At 31.2% G+C, this 18,662-nt stretch overlaps 1 protein-coding gene across 2 annotated transcripts; it reads right to left on the reverse strand.

The window, feature by feature from the left end:
* Positions 1-386: 386 nt before the first annotated feature.
* On the reverse strand, positions 387-5,779 carry LOC118056696 (3-oxoacyl-[acyl-carrier-protein] synthase II, chloroplastic). 2 transcript variants are annotated; one of them, XM_035068999.2, is made up of 13 exons: positions 5,210-5,779; positions 4,648-4,853; positions 4,346-4,549; positions 4,036-4,146; positions 3,842-3,937; positions 3,686-3,731; positions 3,519-3,598; positions 3,200-3,268; positions 2,902-2,986; positions 1,809-1,910; positions 1,577-1,657; positions 1,189-1,248; positions 387-1,093 (listed from the first exon to the last, which is right to left on the reverse strand). In XM_035068999.2, exons 1-13 carry the CDS (start codon positions 5,556-5,558, stop codon positions 867-869), a joined length of 1,716 nt encoding a protein of 571 aa, XP_034924890.1. In that variant the 5' UTR covers positions 5,559-5,779; the 3' UTR covers positions 387-866. The 2 variants fall into 2 exon arrangements, with proteins under 2 accessions (XP_034924890.1, XP_034924891.1); XM_035069000.2 differs by having other exon boundaries at positions 1,756-1,910; positions 5,210-5,771.
* Between the last annotated feature and the right edge of the window lie 12,883 nt (positions 5,780-18,662).

Here is an 18,662-nt window from a genome sequence, read left to right on the forward strand (position 1 = left end):
TAAAGAAAAAGAGAGAGTTCATAACTGTTGGTAACTCAGTTGATAATTTATATTTTAAACTACAAACCTCTCCCCTGCATGTTCCTACTCAACTTGAGTGGATATTCTGCGTCCTCATGACAAATGCATTTTTTACTAGTGCTCAAATCTACCCGTGAAAAACAGGTCCCAGATGATCAAGTGCAAGCATGAATATTAGACAAATGCATCCGAGTTGAAAGCAACGCTAGTATTTGTGGGTACCAATAAGGAACATTCTTGCTTGCCTATGATACGAGTAATGCAGTTGTTAATCCATCCCAAAACTTATCCGACAGAATTCCATCAGATCATTATACCTTGACAACTACAGTCGTTGAGAACATTTTTTATAGACTTTTTAAATGTACCACAAACAAACTTGACGCATAAAACCACTATTATGCTGACAGTAAATTGTTTGCTCAAGATTCATTACAATTGACTACATGGAACAAAAATTAAACAAGCCCGCTACCAATCATATTATGAGAAAGAGAGTTGCAAAAACAAAGAGTATTTCCAGCGAATTACTACTCGGCGAAATCTGAGTATTCTCCTTTCCCGAGCAAATAGTCACCTGATCGATGTCAGACGTCCAACTAGTTACATTTTAAAGGTTAATTGAACTCAACCAGTTCAACAGAACACAGGGTACTGTGAGGATTCCAGTGGTACTCTGTACTCTGCAAGAAGTAGCAAGGGCGAGTAATCCATCTAGCATGCTGTTATAGGATAATATCTCCTACTAGACCTACCACATCTTTATATTTTACACATTTGAGCTGCTGAAAATTGAGTTACTGTCATGCATTGGTGAAATGATAGAATGGCAGGGCCTCAGACGTTTAAGTCATACATATACTCAACGTTCCTATCCCCAGCTCGATGTGTTCATGCCATAGCAAACAGAGAGAGATAAAGTAACAAGCTGACAACACCTTCAAGCAGCTCTGGTTCACTTGAATGGGGCAAAAATGATGGATGAGTTGTGGCCACCAAACCCAAAGGAATTTGATAACGCAGCCTTCACGTCTAGTCTCTCTTTCTTCGGGCCCACTAATACACTCGTGTCCTGAATTTTATTTTTAACAGCATGAGGTGAACGCCATCGCATATAAATCTACAATGCCAAAGGGGCAAACGGGAAAAGCAAAGGAGCGAACATACCACGCCTTGATCTGAATTCTCTAGATTGATATTTGGATGAACCCATCCTGTCCGTATTGCCTGTACAAAGTAACAAAATACAACATCAAGAACCGATGAAAAACTTGTTCTTGGTTTGGGGAGGAGGAATAACTCGACTATAATCCCTTGAGAAGTGCAGTTTCAATGTTCCTTCTCTCATGGCAACATGAGAAATGTATTTATTATGAACAGATAAAAAGAAGAAATAAAAGAGGTCATCTGTTTTGGCAATTTGTAAATGTTATATCCATACTTATCATGGGTGCAAGAATTAAAGTGACCCTTTCCTCCTCCGTTCTCTTTATGTGCTTCAATTTGAGTTAAGATAAAAAGGTATCCACATCTCATGAATGCCAAATCAATTTACCTGTATTGCGGCTATTGCTTCCACAGCACCAGCTGCTCCCAGTAAGTGACCAGTCATGGATTTTGTCGCGTTCACCCTCAACTGTGAATGTGGAGAAACAATTGTCACACGTTCGCAATGGATGGCCATGCAGAAAGTAGGCAACGATTATGACAGATAAAAAAATGTATGATACGTACACCAGAATTCTGGCCAAAACAATGCATGAGAGCTTGATACTCTTTGAGGTCACCTGCCGGTGTGGATGTAGCATGTGCATTTATGTAATTCACATCCTCTTTGGATATCCCAGACTGTGATAATGCCTTTTCTATGCAGAGAATCACACCAACCCCTGTTTTCATGCGGTGCAGAAGGCCCATTAGTTAGCTTTTAAGGCCTTGAACGGATAAACTTTATAATCAAGACAACAAGAAGTTGCAACAGAAAATTTTCATTTGGTTGCTGTAATTCAGAGAGAGAACCAATTCAAGCATCTAATAGCCTAAAAATGAATGTGCATCGCCTCTAGGGAAATGCAACATTTAGGAGAAAGGTTCAGTTGCCAACTCACAGAAATAACTACCAAAAAAATAAAAATAAAAATAAAAAAAGCAGCAAACTGTCCAAAAGCCTGTGAAACTCAACTCAACTGGAAAATGCCTCATGCAAATTTGTAGGATTGCTGCAATGATCCATATGCTACGTTGAGAACTACTCTTGAAAAGGACAGTAGAATTTAGCTCAAATAGCCTTGATAAGACAAGAGGTAGATTTTTTGTTTTTTTGAAATGTGTTTCCCAAGACTTTGATGAATGGTTTAAACAGGGCCAGGGCCAGACCACTATATTCCTTTTGAAATAGAAAATAATTACAAAATCCCCCCCGTCTCTACTTCAATAAATATCGAAATGCAACCATGTGGATACCGTTTGTTTACATGGCATGCCGCGTTGCAAACCACAGTTCAAATGAAAAGCAGCCAAAACGATGCTTTTGATTTTGAACCACCATTTGTTCATGCGGCATTTGCCCAGTAGACAAACGGGTTTGAACCTCTTCTGAATAATAATAATAATAATAATAATAATAATTTGTGCAAAAATTGTTCATGTTTATCAGGAAAAAAAGTACATGAGCATATCTCTTTTCTATTTATGGATCGTCTTCCAGAAGCAAGGGGTCATGATGTCAATCAATACTGCACTGGCTCCTAATTAATTACATAATCATGAGGTGCATCAAAATGAATGGAAAATCAAGATCCTCAAGCGTATCTTTAAATTACCATGCCCACATAGAGATATAGAGTGTAAAATTATAGGTATTTTAGAGGGGCACATTACCACCAGGACGTGGCTCGGTCATATGATAAGCATCACATGTAAAGCTCCCTCCAAGAAATTCTGCATAGATATTGGCACCTCTTTTCTGCGAACAAAAACTAACCATAGATTACCATGTGAAGAAAAAATAGCAATATGCCATCACCATGTATATAGCATTTAGCAAGCAATGCACACGTTGTGCGCAGGGGGAGAGAGCGAGAGAGAGAGAGAGAACGCCAGTGAATGTTCAAATTCTCTTCTACTTCTGCTTCTCATCAGATCATGCGACTTTATTTGGATTAGATAAGACAATTACCTTAGCATGTTCTAATTCTTCTAGAAGCAGAACACCAGCTCCTTCCCCCATGACAAATCCATCCCGATTCTGTTTATTACAAAAGACTTTAAGAGGGGAGAACTCAGAACCAAAACCTCTTGGAGAGGATAGAGCAGTGAATCAATAAATAAATTAGAGTAATTTATTCACCAGATAATTCTTCCACTGGCTTGACTACTATCATGTTCAAAATGAATGAACTTCTTTTTATTAAAAAAAACAAATTACAAAAAATTGGTTTCTTCCTTTTCCTGTTCCTTTCCTTCGGTGTGTGTTGGTATTTTTAATGATAAATTACCGTGTCCCAAGGCCGTGAAGCTCTTGTTGGATCATCATTCCTCTGAGAAAGTGCTCTGCATGCCACAAAACCCCCCAATCCTGCACCAACGATTATGAATTCATATCAGCTTCCCGCTATGCCAAGAAACATAGAACAGGTATAACTCAAGGAAGACAAAAAAACACCTATAGGAATAATTGCTGCGTCAGAGCCACCACAAAGCATAACATCCTGCAAGTTCATATATTATATTTCACAAAATTGGGTGTTGGATAGTAACAAGTGACCTTAAGCAGCCCACACTTTTGCTGTTGAAAATGAATTGAACACGAGATGCTTACAGCTTCGCCTCTAATGATATGGTTTGCTGCATTCAATATACAAAAGTTGCTGGTTGCACAAGCAGTGGAAATTGAATAATTTGGTCCCATCCATCCCTGCAGTTACATGTGACACACAAGTTTAAAGGTCAATTTTAAATACCCAAACCATCACTTGTATGCTTTACTATTACATCTTGAAAATTATAGCTTACCAGATCCATTGCAAGCATGGCGGAACCCATATTTGTAGTTGCAAAAGGAACACAGAAAGGATTCATCTTCTTGTATGAGATCCTTAAAGCTTCAATTGCATCATTGAAAACCTTTCGACAATCACCCATAAACAGCAATTAATTCATCGATAAAATTCTATGACACTATGAATATACACATTTCTTCATTCAGTAATTGTAAGAGTATTATCCTTTAAAGCTGGTTGGTAGATGCTTCAAAAAGTCATTTTTCTCAACATTTTCATCATCACAGACAAAATATCTTAAACTGTGAGGAGATTAGGTCTACCTTCATCCCACCCATTGCTGAGCCAATCAAAACTCCACACTTCGTTTTATTCAATTCACCCATCACATCCTCGGTAATCCCTCCATCCGCCAAGGCTTTTTTGCCAGCAGTAAGCATGTATAGCATGAATTTATCCATTCTCTTAGACAATTTTGGAGCAACCCATCCATCAGTTGATAAAGACTTGATTTCTCCAGCAATTCTCTGTGTAAAGGGGAAAAAATAGATTCTAAGGGTAGAGCGCTTGATTAGAGAGAGCAACAAATGGAAGAAAAGATGTGTTGAAAAAATCAGTAACGTACCGTGGGAAATTGAGCACAGTCAAAAGCCTCTATCCGAGTCACACCGCTGACACCTTGGAGAAGATTATTGTAGAAGACACCTGGATCATGACCAAGAGGTGAGACCACACCCATCCCTGTCACAACTACTCGCCTTTGCCTCGTAAGTGGTTTCTTTTTTGTCTCAACTTCCTTTGTAGGCTGCACAGCTACAGCCATGGCTTGCCCTGAAATATTTAAAGACAAAAAAAAGAGCATGTTCGGAGTCTGTCATTTGCATGCAGCGAAAGACAAGTTCTCTCTCACACGAACGATGGGTAGTTTTCTTGTAAGAAGAGAGAGAGAGATGGAAAACAAAGACTCAGCAAGCTCTTTTATACACACACGATGTCCAAACTCTCTGCCTCGTAAAAAGCATGACAGCAAAGTTAAGGCATCAATATTTGCTTTCCAAAGTACTGCACTCATTGATTTGAAAATTCTCAAACAAAGAAGCAGCAAGATCCTGCTTATACCGATTGCAAGACACACAAACGAACAACCATTTGAATTATATAATAAATTAAATAACAGAAGAAGATACCGGAAGTAGCGGGGGGGCTGAGTCGTCGTCTCAAGAGTCCACCAGAAGAGTAGTAACGGCTACAAGGTTCATCAGCCAAACAAGAGCTCATTAATCCTTTAAAACTCAACATACATTTATTATTACTGTTATCATTTGAAGGAGAAGAATGGACTGTTCCCCCAATACTGCTGCTGCTGCTGCTGCAGCATTTCATAGGAAGAGCAGCCGCCTTAGCCTTCCGTCTGCGACTAGAATTATACGACGGTGGAGACAACGCGTGGGCGCTTTCCTTAGCGCACGTGACCGACATGCAAGCCGTGAACAGCCACGTGCACAGCGGAGATGACAATGAAGCTGACCCCGTCATGTGTTTTCCTCTCTTAGTTTCTTCTATCTCAATCTATCTGCTGTCATTAATAGTATACTCCATGTTAGAGAGAGATAGAGAGTTTTTTTTTTCTTTAAAGAAAAGTACGTGCTATTAAGAATGAATGAATGAATCTGCAAGAAATAGAGGCGTTGAGAAAAGATGGAGAAGAAGAGGAGAGGGAGAGAGGTCTCTCTCGCTCGCTCGCTCATGTTTAATAAATAATAAAATGTTAATGAGTACTGTTCGTGTCTCGCCATGTTATCTGAGTCTTCTCGTCCTATACGATGCCAAGTGCTCTTTCTTGTTCTTAAAAAAAACAAAGGAGGGATCAGTGGTGTGTTCGTTGGGCTAAATGGTAACCGAAAGAGGCAGGGCAGGGGGGTGGATCACCTGTTTGTGTTGTCAATATATTTATTTATTTATTTTCCAAGTGCAAGGTGGCGGAACATGCATCCTCTTACTCTGCTCTGCACTCTACGTGCTTGCTTGCTCCATTATAATAATGGTAATAAATCTTCACGGTTGATTATTGGCCAGGACCACCACGTCTATTTCTACAAGTAATCAACCACCTTAAGAAGAAGAAGAAGAAGAAGAAGCAACCCCCTACCGTGTCTCCTTCTGATCTTAATCACGTACGGGGGTTATTAATTATAGCTAAGTCGGCTACTAATATATATAATTATATTTTACAATATTCATATCTATAATTCGAGACTTCTTTTACATAAAACAAGACTTGTACTGTTTGACAAATAATAATGTAAAAAGAAAGATAATGATTTGCTGTGGCGATAAAATTGTGAGTGTTACAGCAGTAGTAAAGGCGATACTGAAGAAGAATAATGGCGGTAATTAATAATGGTTTTGACGCGATGAAAGCAAGCTGTGGCGAAGGTGCTGGTGGTGTAGAGGTTGGTAGGGTGGTTGTGGGCATGGTAATTAGAGTTGTTGAATTATATTGTAATGCAATCTCATGATCTAAAAAGTATTTTAATTAATTCAACTAATGATCACCAAGTTTATGGATTAACATTTAAAAAAAGTAGAAAAAATATAGTGCTTTAATATCAAGCACCAAAAAACATTTTAATTACACTATGTTAATTTTATTACTCAATAAGATTTCATATCTAAATCAATTTAACACCTTTTTAATCAAAACTCTCCTTTTTATTTCATCGTGTTCATGTTAATCATCATTTTCTTCGTTGAATTCTAAATCAATTTTATATTAGTTATCTATTTCTCTATGTTCATTAGTACTCAATACTACATTTAACTCATCAATATCAACATAAGAGACACAAAAATTTAGATTTTTTAATTTAGTAGATGAAACAACTCAATATGAATCAACTAATAATTCCATTTAAAAAATTGTCTCTTCTAATTACTTTATTTTTACCATTTTCAACAACTTAGACACGACTCATATGTTTAGTTTTCACAATAGATTATCAATCAGCTTTATTATGATTATTTCTAAAGGAAAGAGTGTATGTATAATATAATTGTTAACGTTGATTGGCAAAATCTAAAAAATATTGATGTTGTGAAGTATACCTCTTTCATTTTATTTATTTTGACAAATATCATGGTGAAGATCAACTATAATATCTCTATTGGTATGATACCAATGACATTTTAATAAAACCAATATATCTTATAAATTATGATATCACAATTCAATAACCTCTTGTAACTTGTTATAATAATGGAAACATATTGATCAATTTCATGTTTTCAGTGCAAGTTCATAGTTCATACAAGTATGTTTTGGCATATAGATATTAAAAATATCAAGTTTTGATTCCAAATAGCATGAATATGTTTGTTGTTTAGCTTTGGTAGTTTTGAACTTTGAAATTTCATGAATGCTATTGATTATTTAATATTACTTGTTAGTTTTTTTTTATTTAATGATACTTAGTATTGGTAATGTGGTTTGTGAGGATCAAAAGCAACATGTTTTAGAAGCCTAAGAGGCTAGTTTTGGTTTTAACGGTGGGCTTGGAATTTCTAGATTGCTGGGTTCAGTTTCTTTATGTTTTTGGAAAGAATATTGTCTTAGACTTATGATTTAGACTAGTTTTTTATCAATTTCTTTACACTAAATCATTTGGGCAACTTAACTAGCAGATAATCTAGGGTTTATTTATATTAATAACAAGTTTCTAGGGTTTTTGAACCAAAACTTATTTTGACAAAATCATGTTAATTCTTTTATAATCAAAGTGAATGAATGATAGATTATGGATCCTCGCATGATTTTGAATAAAACTCTAGCCTTGAATGCATAAAAACTTGTTTAGATTGATATTTGTGTTTGTTAAGTTCTTAATGAATGTTCTTTATGTTCTTCATGATTTAAGTTTTGATACATTTTTTTGGGAAAATTTTTATTTTTTGTGTTAATTTTCAACTTTGATTTTGTTTTAGTTTAAACTTCTATTTTGGTTTAGTTTTCAAGTTAAATCTTGGTTTTTTGTTCAATTCATAGTTGAACTAGTGTCTTGGGGTCAAATCGTTTGGTTTTGTTTTGAGTTAGGTACTTAAGACTTTATTTATTTGGACAACAATTTGTTAAGGATTTTTTGGCCTTAGAAGATTTTTGGCAATTAAGACACCCTTAAATCCATTTTGACAGTTTTCTAATGGGAAAAAAAGATGGTTTTGCTAAAATGACCTTACAGAAATGATAATAATAAAAAACCAAAAAATAAATTTTGTTTGTTGCATATAACTTAATCTTTACAAAAAATTGCATTTTATTTATAAAAAGAAGAGAAATGTTTTTAGAATTATTTTTTTAGAGAAAATGCAATAAGCTTGTAAAATTCTTTAAGGATTTGACCATTATTTCAATAATCCTAAACATTTTAATTCCTGAAAATTAATGGTCAACATTCTGGTATAAATATTGGATCTACCAGTAGGTTGGTATTTAAGTTTCAAAAGTTAACTATAAAATTCTCAGAATTATTTTAAATATACATCAATTTTAATTTGGAATATTTTTCCATCACAATATACTAGTTGAGGAAAATATTTTCGTCTTCCATGATAGGTGAACCCTATTAGGACACTTGCATGGATTATTGCTATAAGAATTTACCTGGGCATACAAACCCATAATAAATTTGAAATGTCAGATTTATTTACGAGCATAAATCTTAGTTCTAAGTCAGGGACGGACCACCAGTTAAGAACTCATGAACACCTTTAAACCACATCCAAACCATATAATGTAGTTTATTTCAAGTAAGGTACGCTAGAGGTACTAATATTTTCTCTAGCAACAATTACTCTTTTATCCTGAAATCTCAAATAAAACTAATTTTTCTGAATCTTCTAATAACCTTGAACCAATAGTAATTTTTTAATCTTGATGCCGCAACACCATGCACACGTGTGACAAATTATATAGTTAAAATTAATGAATTTCAAAAATCATAAGATTATGTGCTACTATATCGTGGTTGACCCATGGATCAATCCGATTTCAATCCAAAGATTTTGGGTTATTACAAATTCAGAATTTGCAAATTTGCAACCTAAACAATAAAGAGGAAAAGAATTGAAAATGTGTCCTTACTACATATTAGAACGTTTTTATTAGGCCTGGCTCAGATTATTTGTTGAGCACAGTTATACTAGGCACAGCCCAGTTTGTTTGACGAGTTGATCCTCGGCTACAACTTCCTCTAAAACTAAGCTTGTCTTTTGTAGATCTGAAATTGGGCCAATATTTTGTTTGTTCACCATTGCTGATGGGTTTTGAGGTGTCATTTTCTTTTTAGTTTGAATTTGAAAACTTGACTTTAAGCCTTGAGTACGCAAGCTTCGTTTGTTAATTTGGTTCAATCTGTTTTTTTTATCACTAGTTTAGTATTGTTGAACTTTTATTTTTTAAAATATTTTTTATTTTAATAATATTTAATTAATATATTTTTTAATTATTTTACTGTGAAGATAAAAAAATTTATTATAAAAACATCATTTAAATATATTTTAATTAAAAAATACTTTTGAAAAGCATCTTGTATTATATTACCAAACACAAACTTAAAGTGCTTTTCAAATTATTTTTTGTTTAAAAAAATATTAAATTGATGTTTTTTTTATACTTTTCAATGATTTGAGATGTTGATATTATAAATATAAAAAATTAAATAAAATATTATTTTAATATATTTTCAATTAAAAATATATTTTTACAAAAATACTTGCCCTGCATTATTAAATACACACTTATTACTTGGATGGATAGATATAGTTTGGATTTGTTTCAATGTGATTAATAGTATTTACGTCAAAATTTGGAATTTGTTTTTTATTTAAAATTATTTTTTAAGTGTTTTTGGATTGGTTTGTTGTATTAATGTTAAAAATAAATTTTTAAAAATAAAAAATATATAATATTTTAATATATATTTTGTAAATAAAAAGAGTTCAAAACCATGCTACAATGGCATGCAATTTTAGGCCCTCTTGTTTATATTTGAAATCACTTTGGGGGTAACCTCCTAGATTATTAATCCCTCCAATCTCAGGTATGAGCGAGATCTGCTATAATTATGTCAAACGAAGAGCTTCAGTTATATAGCAGCTAAAACTATAAATAATAATAATAATAATAATAATAATTCACTTTCATAAGTTTGCTTCTGGTTGACCATAAGGATATCACCGGAAGAGGGAAAGTGCCATCACGGACTCTTCTTTAAAAAGTAACATGTGCATATGCATGAAGGAGTCTCTGTTTCTAATTGAGCACGTGCCTTCGCCATTTCCGTAATTAATGCTGGCTCAAGCACGTTCTTGACTATAAACTGATACTCATTGGACACCACCAATTCACATGCTCTATCCTTGTTTTCAAGGTTTGGTTGAGGCCAAGCAGATGAATATAAACCGGCTAATTCCAAATTAAGGCAAGATTAAATTTGGATTAATCTAAAATTCATTTGAGAATGTTTTTAAACCCGTGAAAAGGTCAAATTTGCAATATCATCCTCGTTGTACCATTTGGTTTTTAATAGAAGCTTCAAAAATATAATTTATACCTCGAAACTACTAAAATTAGGTTGATCAAACTAGATTTTGATTTAGAATAGGTTACTAGGAATTAATTGCTATCAATATTTTCATTTAATCATCTTACTTCATATATGTATGTGAGTCTAGAAGGGAGTAACCTAATTATACAAAAATCAAACTTGCCAACCAAATTATATACAGTGTAGCGTTCAAGAGTAGTAATTTAATAAAAACTAGAAAATTAATAGGGAATGCATTCAACCTAAACCTATATTTTTGTTATGAAGTCAAAATTCCAACACCATCCATTGACCTCACCTCATCTCGAAAATCAAAAGCATATCAAAGAATAGATTTTTTACTTTTAATAGTTGTATCATTTTCATTATGATTTGTTTAACAATGTAATCAATCAAGAGGTCCATATTATTTGACATCAAAGTTTGATTCCATTAATTAAGTTATATCCTTTTAAAATTTTTATTTTTTTTATTGATTTTGCAAAAAAAAATCTTTAGTATCCAAACTCTTCTTCTCTTGGCGCGTGCGCATACATATTTAATATTATCTCTACTTAATATTTTTTATCTTAGATAGTGTGTAATTAATAACAATCCTTAACTTCATTATAATAATTTATCTTATACACCTTTTCGGGTGAATCTTGATATAAATTATATATGTGTTTGTATTTATTATTTTTTTTGGTAGTGCATATAACAAAAAAATAACAGAAATGTGATATCTTATTAATTAATTAAATTTATTTAAGAAAAGGTATTTAATATTGGGTATTATCTATAAATAAAATATTCCTAGAATAGTTTTTATTATATATATATAATTGTGGATATAATTCTCCGGTTCATAGAACACTCTTGTTCATGAAATGATCATTGTTTCTCAATAGCCAACCACATTGTCGCCACATGCTTCAATGAAACCCTCTGCGACCACTTGTTTGGAAGAATTGCTTTACAGAGTTTTGAAACCTTTTCGGGGACTCGCATGCGCGAAACATATTACATATTTCTCATTAGTGGGGAGGCGGAGTTACCTCACCCTCTGATTTCCCAAAAGGACAAAAAAGGAAAAAAAAAAAAACAATGCACTTTTATAGTAATAAATTTGTAGCACTTTACTTGATTGATTTCCCTCAGATAAGACAAGTGCAATGAAAATGGGTTAAATAATATTTTATGAAGAAAAGATTATTGAATTCTTCATGTTCCAATTAATAATTTCTTTATTTAAAAAAAAAACCCAAAGTTTATTATATCTTAAATGCCTCAAATCTTAATGATTAAGTTCTAAGAATTGAGTATATATGGCTCCATCTTTATATTTTATCTTCCCTACAAAATCCTCCCTTATTAGCTCTTTCGTCCTCTTACTCCTTTACAATGATGTTTTTCTTTTTATCTTTTGATGGCTGAAATAAATAAATATTAGTTCTTTGGCTAATCATTAAATAACTACAGAATGGGTCACTTTTCTTCTTCTTTTTTTATACTATTTTGAGAAACATTTTATTTTATTTTTCCTGGGAAGCCACTAGCTAGCACAACCAATTGACAAGGATAAACTATACAGGATGGTAATTGGCTCCTTTTCTGTCTCCATTAATTACATAAAGACAATTAGTTGTTGCACTAATTGAGTTCCTCTCATTCAGTTTTATTTTTTTTTTAATAAATAAAATTATTTTATTTTCATTTTGGCTGTCTATGAAGGATACGAGGTAAAGATGGCAGGTCCTACGACATAATGGAACATGAACAACACACTTAAAATCAGGATCTCCAAGGCATCTCAGCTAGTGACTGCATAAAATATGGTAATGCAAAAGTTTATCTTCGACTATAAAATAATAAAAAATGTCCATGCTTAACTTTAATGATGCCCTAAGTTGGAACCACCCAAGTTTCGAAGATCTCCTGGTTTCACGGCTTGCGTGCTTTTTTTAATGTGAAAATAATTAAATTCCTCTTCTTCTTTTTGTTCTTTCCTTTTATTTGCGAATCATTTATTATTTCATTTCTAAACTAAAATTAATGTTTTTTTTAAAGAATTTAGAAGATTAATTATGGTTTTTTTTAAAATGATATCCTTGAGCCAACTTATCCATCAACCTAGAAAATTTTGAGTTTTGATTAAATCAATATTTGATTTAATTTTGTAATAAATAGTTTTATTTAAGTTAAAATTTGTTTCTAATCAAACATATTTATGAGTTAAAGGTTAAAAAAACAACTTAAATAACTATGCCAAAATGATACTAATCGGAATCTTTAAGTTAAGTATTGACAAGTATTTTATAAGAGCTTGAACCTAAGAAAACTTATAAAGAGCTTTTTAAACAGAGCCATATGACTTATGTTTTGTTAATATCAATTGCCTGTTGCCTGATAATAACACATGGAAGTTGGAACATGTTTTGATTAGTGTAATCTTACTGCGATGAAGATTCTCATATATGATACTATATAGCTGGAAGAATGAAAGTTTAATATTGGTTTAATTAACTTGCTCAGAATCTCGTTGAAGCTGCCACAAATGCTTAAAAAAAAAACCCATTGAAAGTTTTTTTGGTTCTTACACCGCAATCCTCATATTTTTTTAAAGGAGAAGATTGGTATCGCTTGGAGTTCATGGCTACTCTTTTTAATAAATATACTTTCTAAAAATCAAACTTGTATTTTTTATATATATATATATATATAAATATAGCAGTAGATTGACCAATAGACCAACAACTTATTGAAACCATTGAAATTGCATAGCAAAAGAAAGTATAAGTGACTTGATAATCTCAATCCACGAGTATATATCCTAACAATTCCCTCTCTGTTTTTTTTTTTTTTTAATTATTACTGGAATTATGTAGATGGTTAAATTAATCTCGTCCAATCAGATATAAAAAAAATATATATATTTTTAGTACTAACAAGTAGATTTCCTTGATTTTTTTTTAAAAATAATTTAAGTATATCTCATCATCATATTTTTAGCCCATTGAGGATAGGGTTTTAAAATAATGAGGGATCAAAAAAATATAGAGCCTATATAGTAGCCCAAGTCTACTTTTAGAAAATGTCCATCAATCTATTTCCTCCCTGTGAGGAAGAATTTGGAATAGAAAAAAAAAAAAAAAAAAAAAAAAGGGATCTTCCATGACTTTACAAGCAAGTCTAGGAAAAAAGAAAGGATCTTCCATGGCTTTACAAGCAAGTCTAGGAAAAAAAAAGGCTTGTAGCAGAGGAACTCTCTCTACTCATTCGAAACTTTCAACAAAATGATGTCAGGTGTATGAATCAATGGTGTCATCATCTAGATTTTTTTTTAAGGTAAAAATGTTGGGAAAAAACCTCGCACTAATTACTAAAAATCAGGCAAGGAAGTTGGTTATTCCCTAAAAGTGTCATTACAAAGGGTTGCCTATTTTATCTAATTTCATGGGAAATCATCTCATTTATTCTTGCCAATTATGATCCGAAAAATCAATCATTTACAAAATAAAATTCATGTTAGAAAATTAATCCAGGTTAAATTTTATATCATGTTAATTATTTACTCTTCAAATCTACTCTTAAAAAATTTAAAAAGCCTAAATCTAAAGTATATTAACTAGAAACCGTCTTTTAACATTAAAGTTCATGGGTTTTTAGTCTAATCCATTTCTAAATAAAATATTATCAAATTTATTTTTTCAAATCATGATTAGATATCATACAAACTTGAAGTTAACAAGAATTAGAATAGAACTTTTAATTTTGTATCAATCATCTCTAATCAGATTACAAGAGTAATCTAATCGCAACAATAATACTTGGAAGTTGTCTATTTATAATGTTAGAGTTCTAATTTCTAGGCTTGCTACTAAAGTCAAGGAATATCTTCATCTTAATTTTTTGTTTATTCTAAATTTTTCTTTTTATTTTTTTTCTCTTTAGATTTTTCTTTTTATAAGGTAGAAATAAATTAACAATCCTTTTCTAAAATTGGATTTGAGCTATTATATAGGCTCTCTACTTTTTTTATCCTTAAAATTTTTATTTTCAAGCTCTATTTTTAATGGGGTAAAAATATGGTGATAATAGAAAATACCAACATAATTTCCTAAACGTATAGGAGTGAATTTAGGTGATGGAGTTTTGAGGTGAGATGAGGTTGAATTTAATGTGTACTACAAACATAATACAATTGAAACTGAGTAATAACCACATGGTAAAAATTAATAATCTTGCTTTTTATAGTTCTTTTTGTTTGTTCTATTTATTATTATTTATATATTTTTTAAGAAAAGAAAATAAAGAGGTTTGTGTGATTGTCTTTGTGAGTTTATTATATGTTGGCTAGTTGAAGTTTTTCTGGACATTAGTAAAGTTAAAGAATATTGGTAAAATATCACAGTGCATAAAATATTTAAAAAAATAACATAAATTGATGGATCGCAAGCCTTATTTGCAACTTATGAAAAAAAATGGTTCGTGCAGTTTTTTCCTCTCTCTTAACTCTCTACCATAAAAAAAAAAAAATCAACTCAACAATAATCACAATTTACAATTCATCTCTCCAACACAATTAAAAAATCAACACAATTCACAATTTATCATATTTAATAATTTACAATTCATAATTAAACACAATGAGAATTCATATAACATTTATTAAATTTAAATTGAATCTATAATTCTTCTTATAACATTAAAGCATACAATCTAACAACATTTAAAAATCACCCCAAATCATGGATGGGCTTACACCACCCCAACTCGTCCAACTCAAGGACGGGCTCGTAACACCCATGTATGGCTCAGCACCAAAATTGACTCAGCTCATAGACAGACTTGGATTGCTCATGGATGGACCTGCTTCTTTAGCTACATGTTCTCGTTCATAATAAGAGATCTCATCTTTCTCCAAAGCCATTTCGAGACATTGAACCTTTCTAACCTTCTAAAGTCTAGCACGACACAAATTTAGTGTATTATTGACTAGGGCATGTGTGCTATCTCATTGATGTCTTCACGGATAACAAAACCTTAACCCTAATTCACATTCAACAAGAACACAAAATCATTGACTTTCTTCAAATATTAACAACTCAAAACAATGTATTTTATATCTATTTAACCTAATTCACAAAACCCTAATTGTTTTATAAAATTCCTAATTCTAAACCATAACATTTGATAAGTGGTGACGACATAAACTTTGTTGAGAGATCCCACAAGGAAGAGAGGGAAGATAGAAAAGTCTGTCGCGCTGAAGAGAAAAGGGGTGTGACACCTTGTAATTTTTAATGCAATTTAATCTCTCTTTTATATATATATATATATATATATATATATATATATATATATATATATGTGTGTGTGTGTGTGTGTGTGTGTGTGTAAAATAAGGTGAACACACACAAACACAAAGTCTCCACTATACAGAGGCCCTCCCAATCAATACACAAAACACAAAAACTATAACGCGTGCATATCAATACATGAACCATATTTTCCATTTACAATAAAGAGTATAAATATAACAAAATCTTAGCAAAGTCTTCCATGCATAGAGGCCCTATCTAAAAAATTTTCATGCATTAATACCTACACCATAATAGCAACAACTTAAATCGCATTCGGCTCACACAACCAATACTCAAGTAACCTCAAACAAAACACTAAAATAATCTCATCAATTTCAATCATTGACTACATTTATACATAAATAAAGTTTATATTATTTTATTATATATACAAATATTCTTATATAATGAAATCTATAATAATTAATAATCTATTCTTTTACTTTCTTACAAACATAAAAATATTAAAAATCAATATATGCATCAAGTAAGATGGTAATTACAAAATTACCATATTGTATTACCATAGAAGTTTGAAATACGATATTTAAGTTGTGGTTATGGTAGACATATACATGTAACACATGGGAAATATAGAATTATAAGGTAAGCATTTCTGCATCCATTACTACTAATATCTTTACTACAACCTTGGGAATAAACACAATATCATTATTTCTTTTTCAAGCATATTTAAATCAATGTCAAGTTTTTAATTTGTTGTATTCCCTTCATTAATCAATCAAGTATTATTTCTTTCATTATACACATTAGGTTATCACCATTATGAATACCTTAAAATTTTCATCAAATATGTGTTCAAAAATTCATTTAAAATAATCAAAACTCGAGCCTTGAGTTAACCGCATTTCTTGATTCATTTCAATACTCTTAGCTTGTGGTTTATATCATGTATTCATTCATTAATTTATCCCAATGATCATAGCTTGTGCCTTACACCAATCTTATTCATTAATTCATTCCAATAATCATATTTTGTTTTTTTTTTTTTAATTCAAATAGGGATTCATTAATCTCAAACAATACTCATAACTCATGATTTAATGAAGTTATGGATTCAGTGGTCACTTTCAATACCCTTAACTCATGCTTTAATTCAACTTTTAGTTTCATTTATTTATGACTAATGCGTTAAGATAGAAGTATTCATTTATCCAATTTTATACCCTTAACTTAAGCCTTAACTTCTTTATGAGATTCACTAATCCTTTTCAATAAACACAAATCTTTCTTTAATTCATCCAATGGATGGATATGATTTAATACTTATTACTTGTTCTTAAATTTCTCTTTTTACTTATGAAGTCATGAATCCATTTAATTGATCAAGTGTCATGTTTTAAAATGATTGCATTCATTTAATCAATTTAATAGTCATACCCATAGCTTAGACTCTAATTAAATTATAAGTTTCATTAACTCAATTCAATAATCATTGATTTTTCTTTAAGATGATCAAATTCATCAAATCAATTTTAATAATTATTATTACCCTTGCTTTAATTCTCCATCTCTCTCTCTCTCTCTCTCTCTCTCTCTCTCTCTCTCTCTCTCTCTCTCTACTTATAAAGTCATTAATTCATTTCAATGATCATGGATCTTTTTTAAGATGACTGTATTCATTTAATATATTCAATATGTATACCCTTAACTTGGGCTTTAACTTAATTATAAAAATCATTAACTCAATTCCAATATCATGGCTTTTGCTTTAAGATGACTCATTCATCAAATCAATTTTAATAATTATTACTCATGCTTCAATTCCTTATTTTACTTATGGATTCATTAATTCATTTCAATGATCATGGGTTGTGTTTTTAAGATGATTGTATTCTTTTAATCTATTCAATATACTTGTTTTTAACTTAGACTTTAACTTAATCATGGATTTTATTCACTCAATTTCATAATCATGGCTTTTCTTTTGAGATGATTGAATTTATCAAATCATTCCAGTACTCTTAATAGATACTTTATGTTAACTATGCATTATCGATTTATTTCACATTCTTTAACCCACGCCATTATGACTAACTTGATTTTACACAATTCATCATCGCTTATGCAGCTAACTTTAATTTACATAAATAGTCTTCGTCAATGCAACCAACTTTAATTTATAACATTTATCTCCATCCATATGAATGAATTTAATTTATACAATTAGTCTTCCAACATACATCCGACTTTAATTTATTAGTCTCTGTCCATATATCTAACTTTAATTAATATAATTTTCCATGATCCATTTTAAAACTCATTGCAAATATATAAAGGAATCTTAACAAGAAAATTTCTTTAGATAAAATGTGAGGTGATTTTCAAAAACTCATAGATAAAAAACGAACCACTCATGGGTGAACCAATTAAACACAAGATTTTCAAATCAATTCGATAATCCTTGAAATTCATCTCATAATAGTAATTAAGATGTAAAAATAATCAAACAATCAACCTACACATCTAGTGTCGATCAATATTTATCTAGTTATCTCCTATTATAATTTAACTCATATATTCACAATCATAATGCAAGATTTTGGATTTTACTTGAAAGTTTTTTTTAGACACATTGTACATAATCAATCAATAAATTATCAAGTAATCATGTGTGACATCAATTAATTAAATTATCAATTATGTAAATCAACAATCAATCAATTATTCAA

Source organism: Populus alba, chromosome 18 (genome assembly GCF_005239225.2).
Source record: "Populus alba chromosome 18, ASM523922v2, whole genome shotgun sequence".
Taxonomy (NCBI): domain Eukaryota; kingdom Viridiplantae; phylum Streptophyta; class Magnoliopsida; order Malpighiales; family Salicaceae; genus Populus; species Populus alba.

Bases quoted from the DNA above. Each gene is read 5' to 3' on its own strand.
- LOC118056696 (XM_035068999.2), bottom strand. From the start codon at position 5,558: ATGACGGGGTCAGCTTCATTGTCATCTCCGCTGTGCACGTGGCTGTTC. The intron at 2,987-3,199 runs GTAATTGTCTTA...TTTTGTTCGCAG, and splicing joins AAGAATTAGAACATGCTAAG to AAAAGAGGTGCCAATATCTA. The intron at 1,094-1,188 runs GTATGTTCGCTC...AATAAAATTCAG, and splicing joins AGAATTCAGATCAAGGCGTG to GACACGAGTGTATTAGTGGG.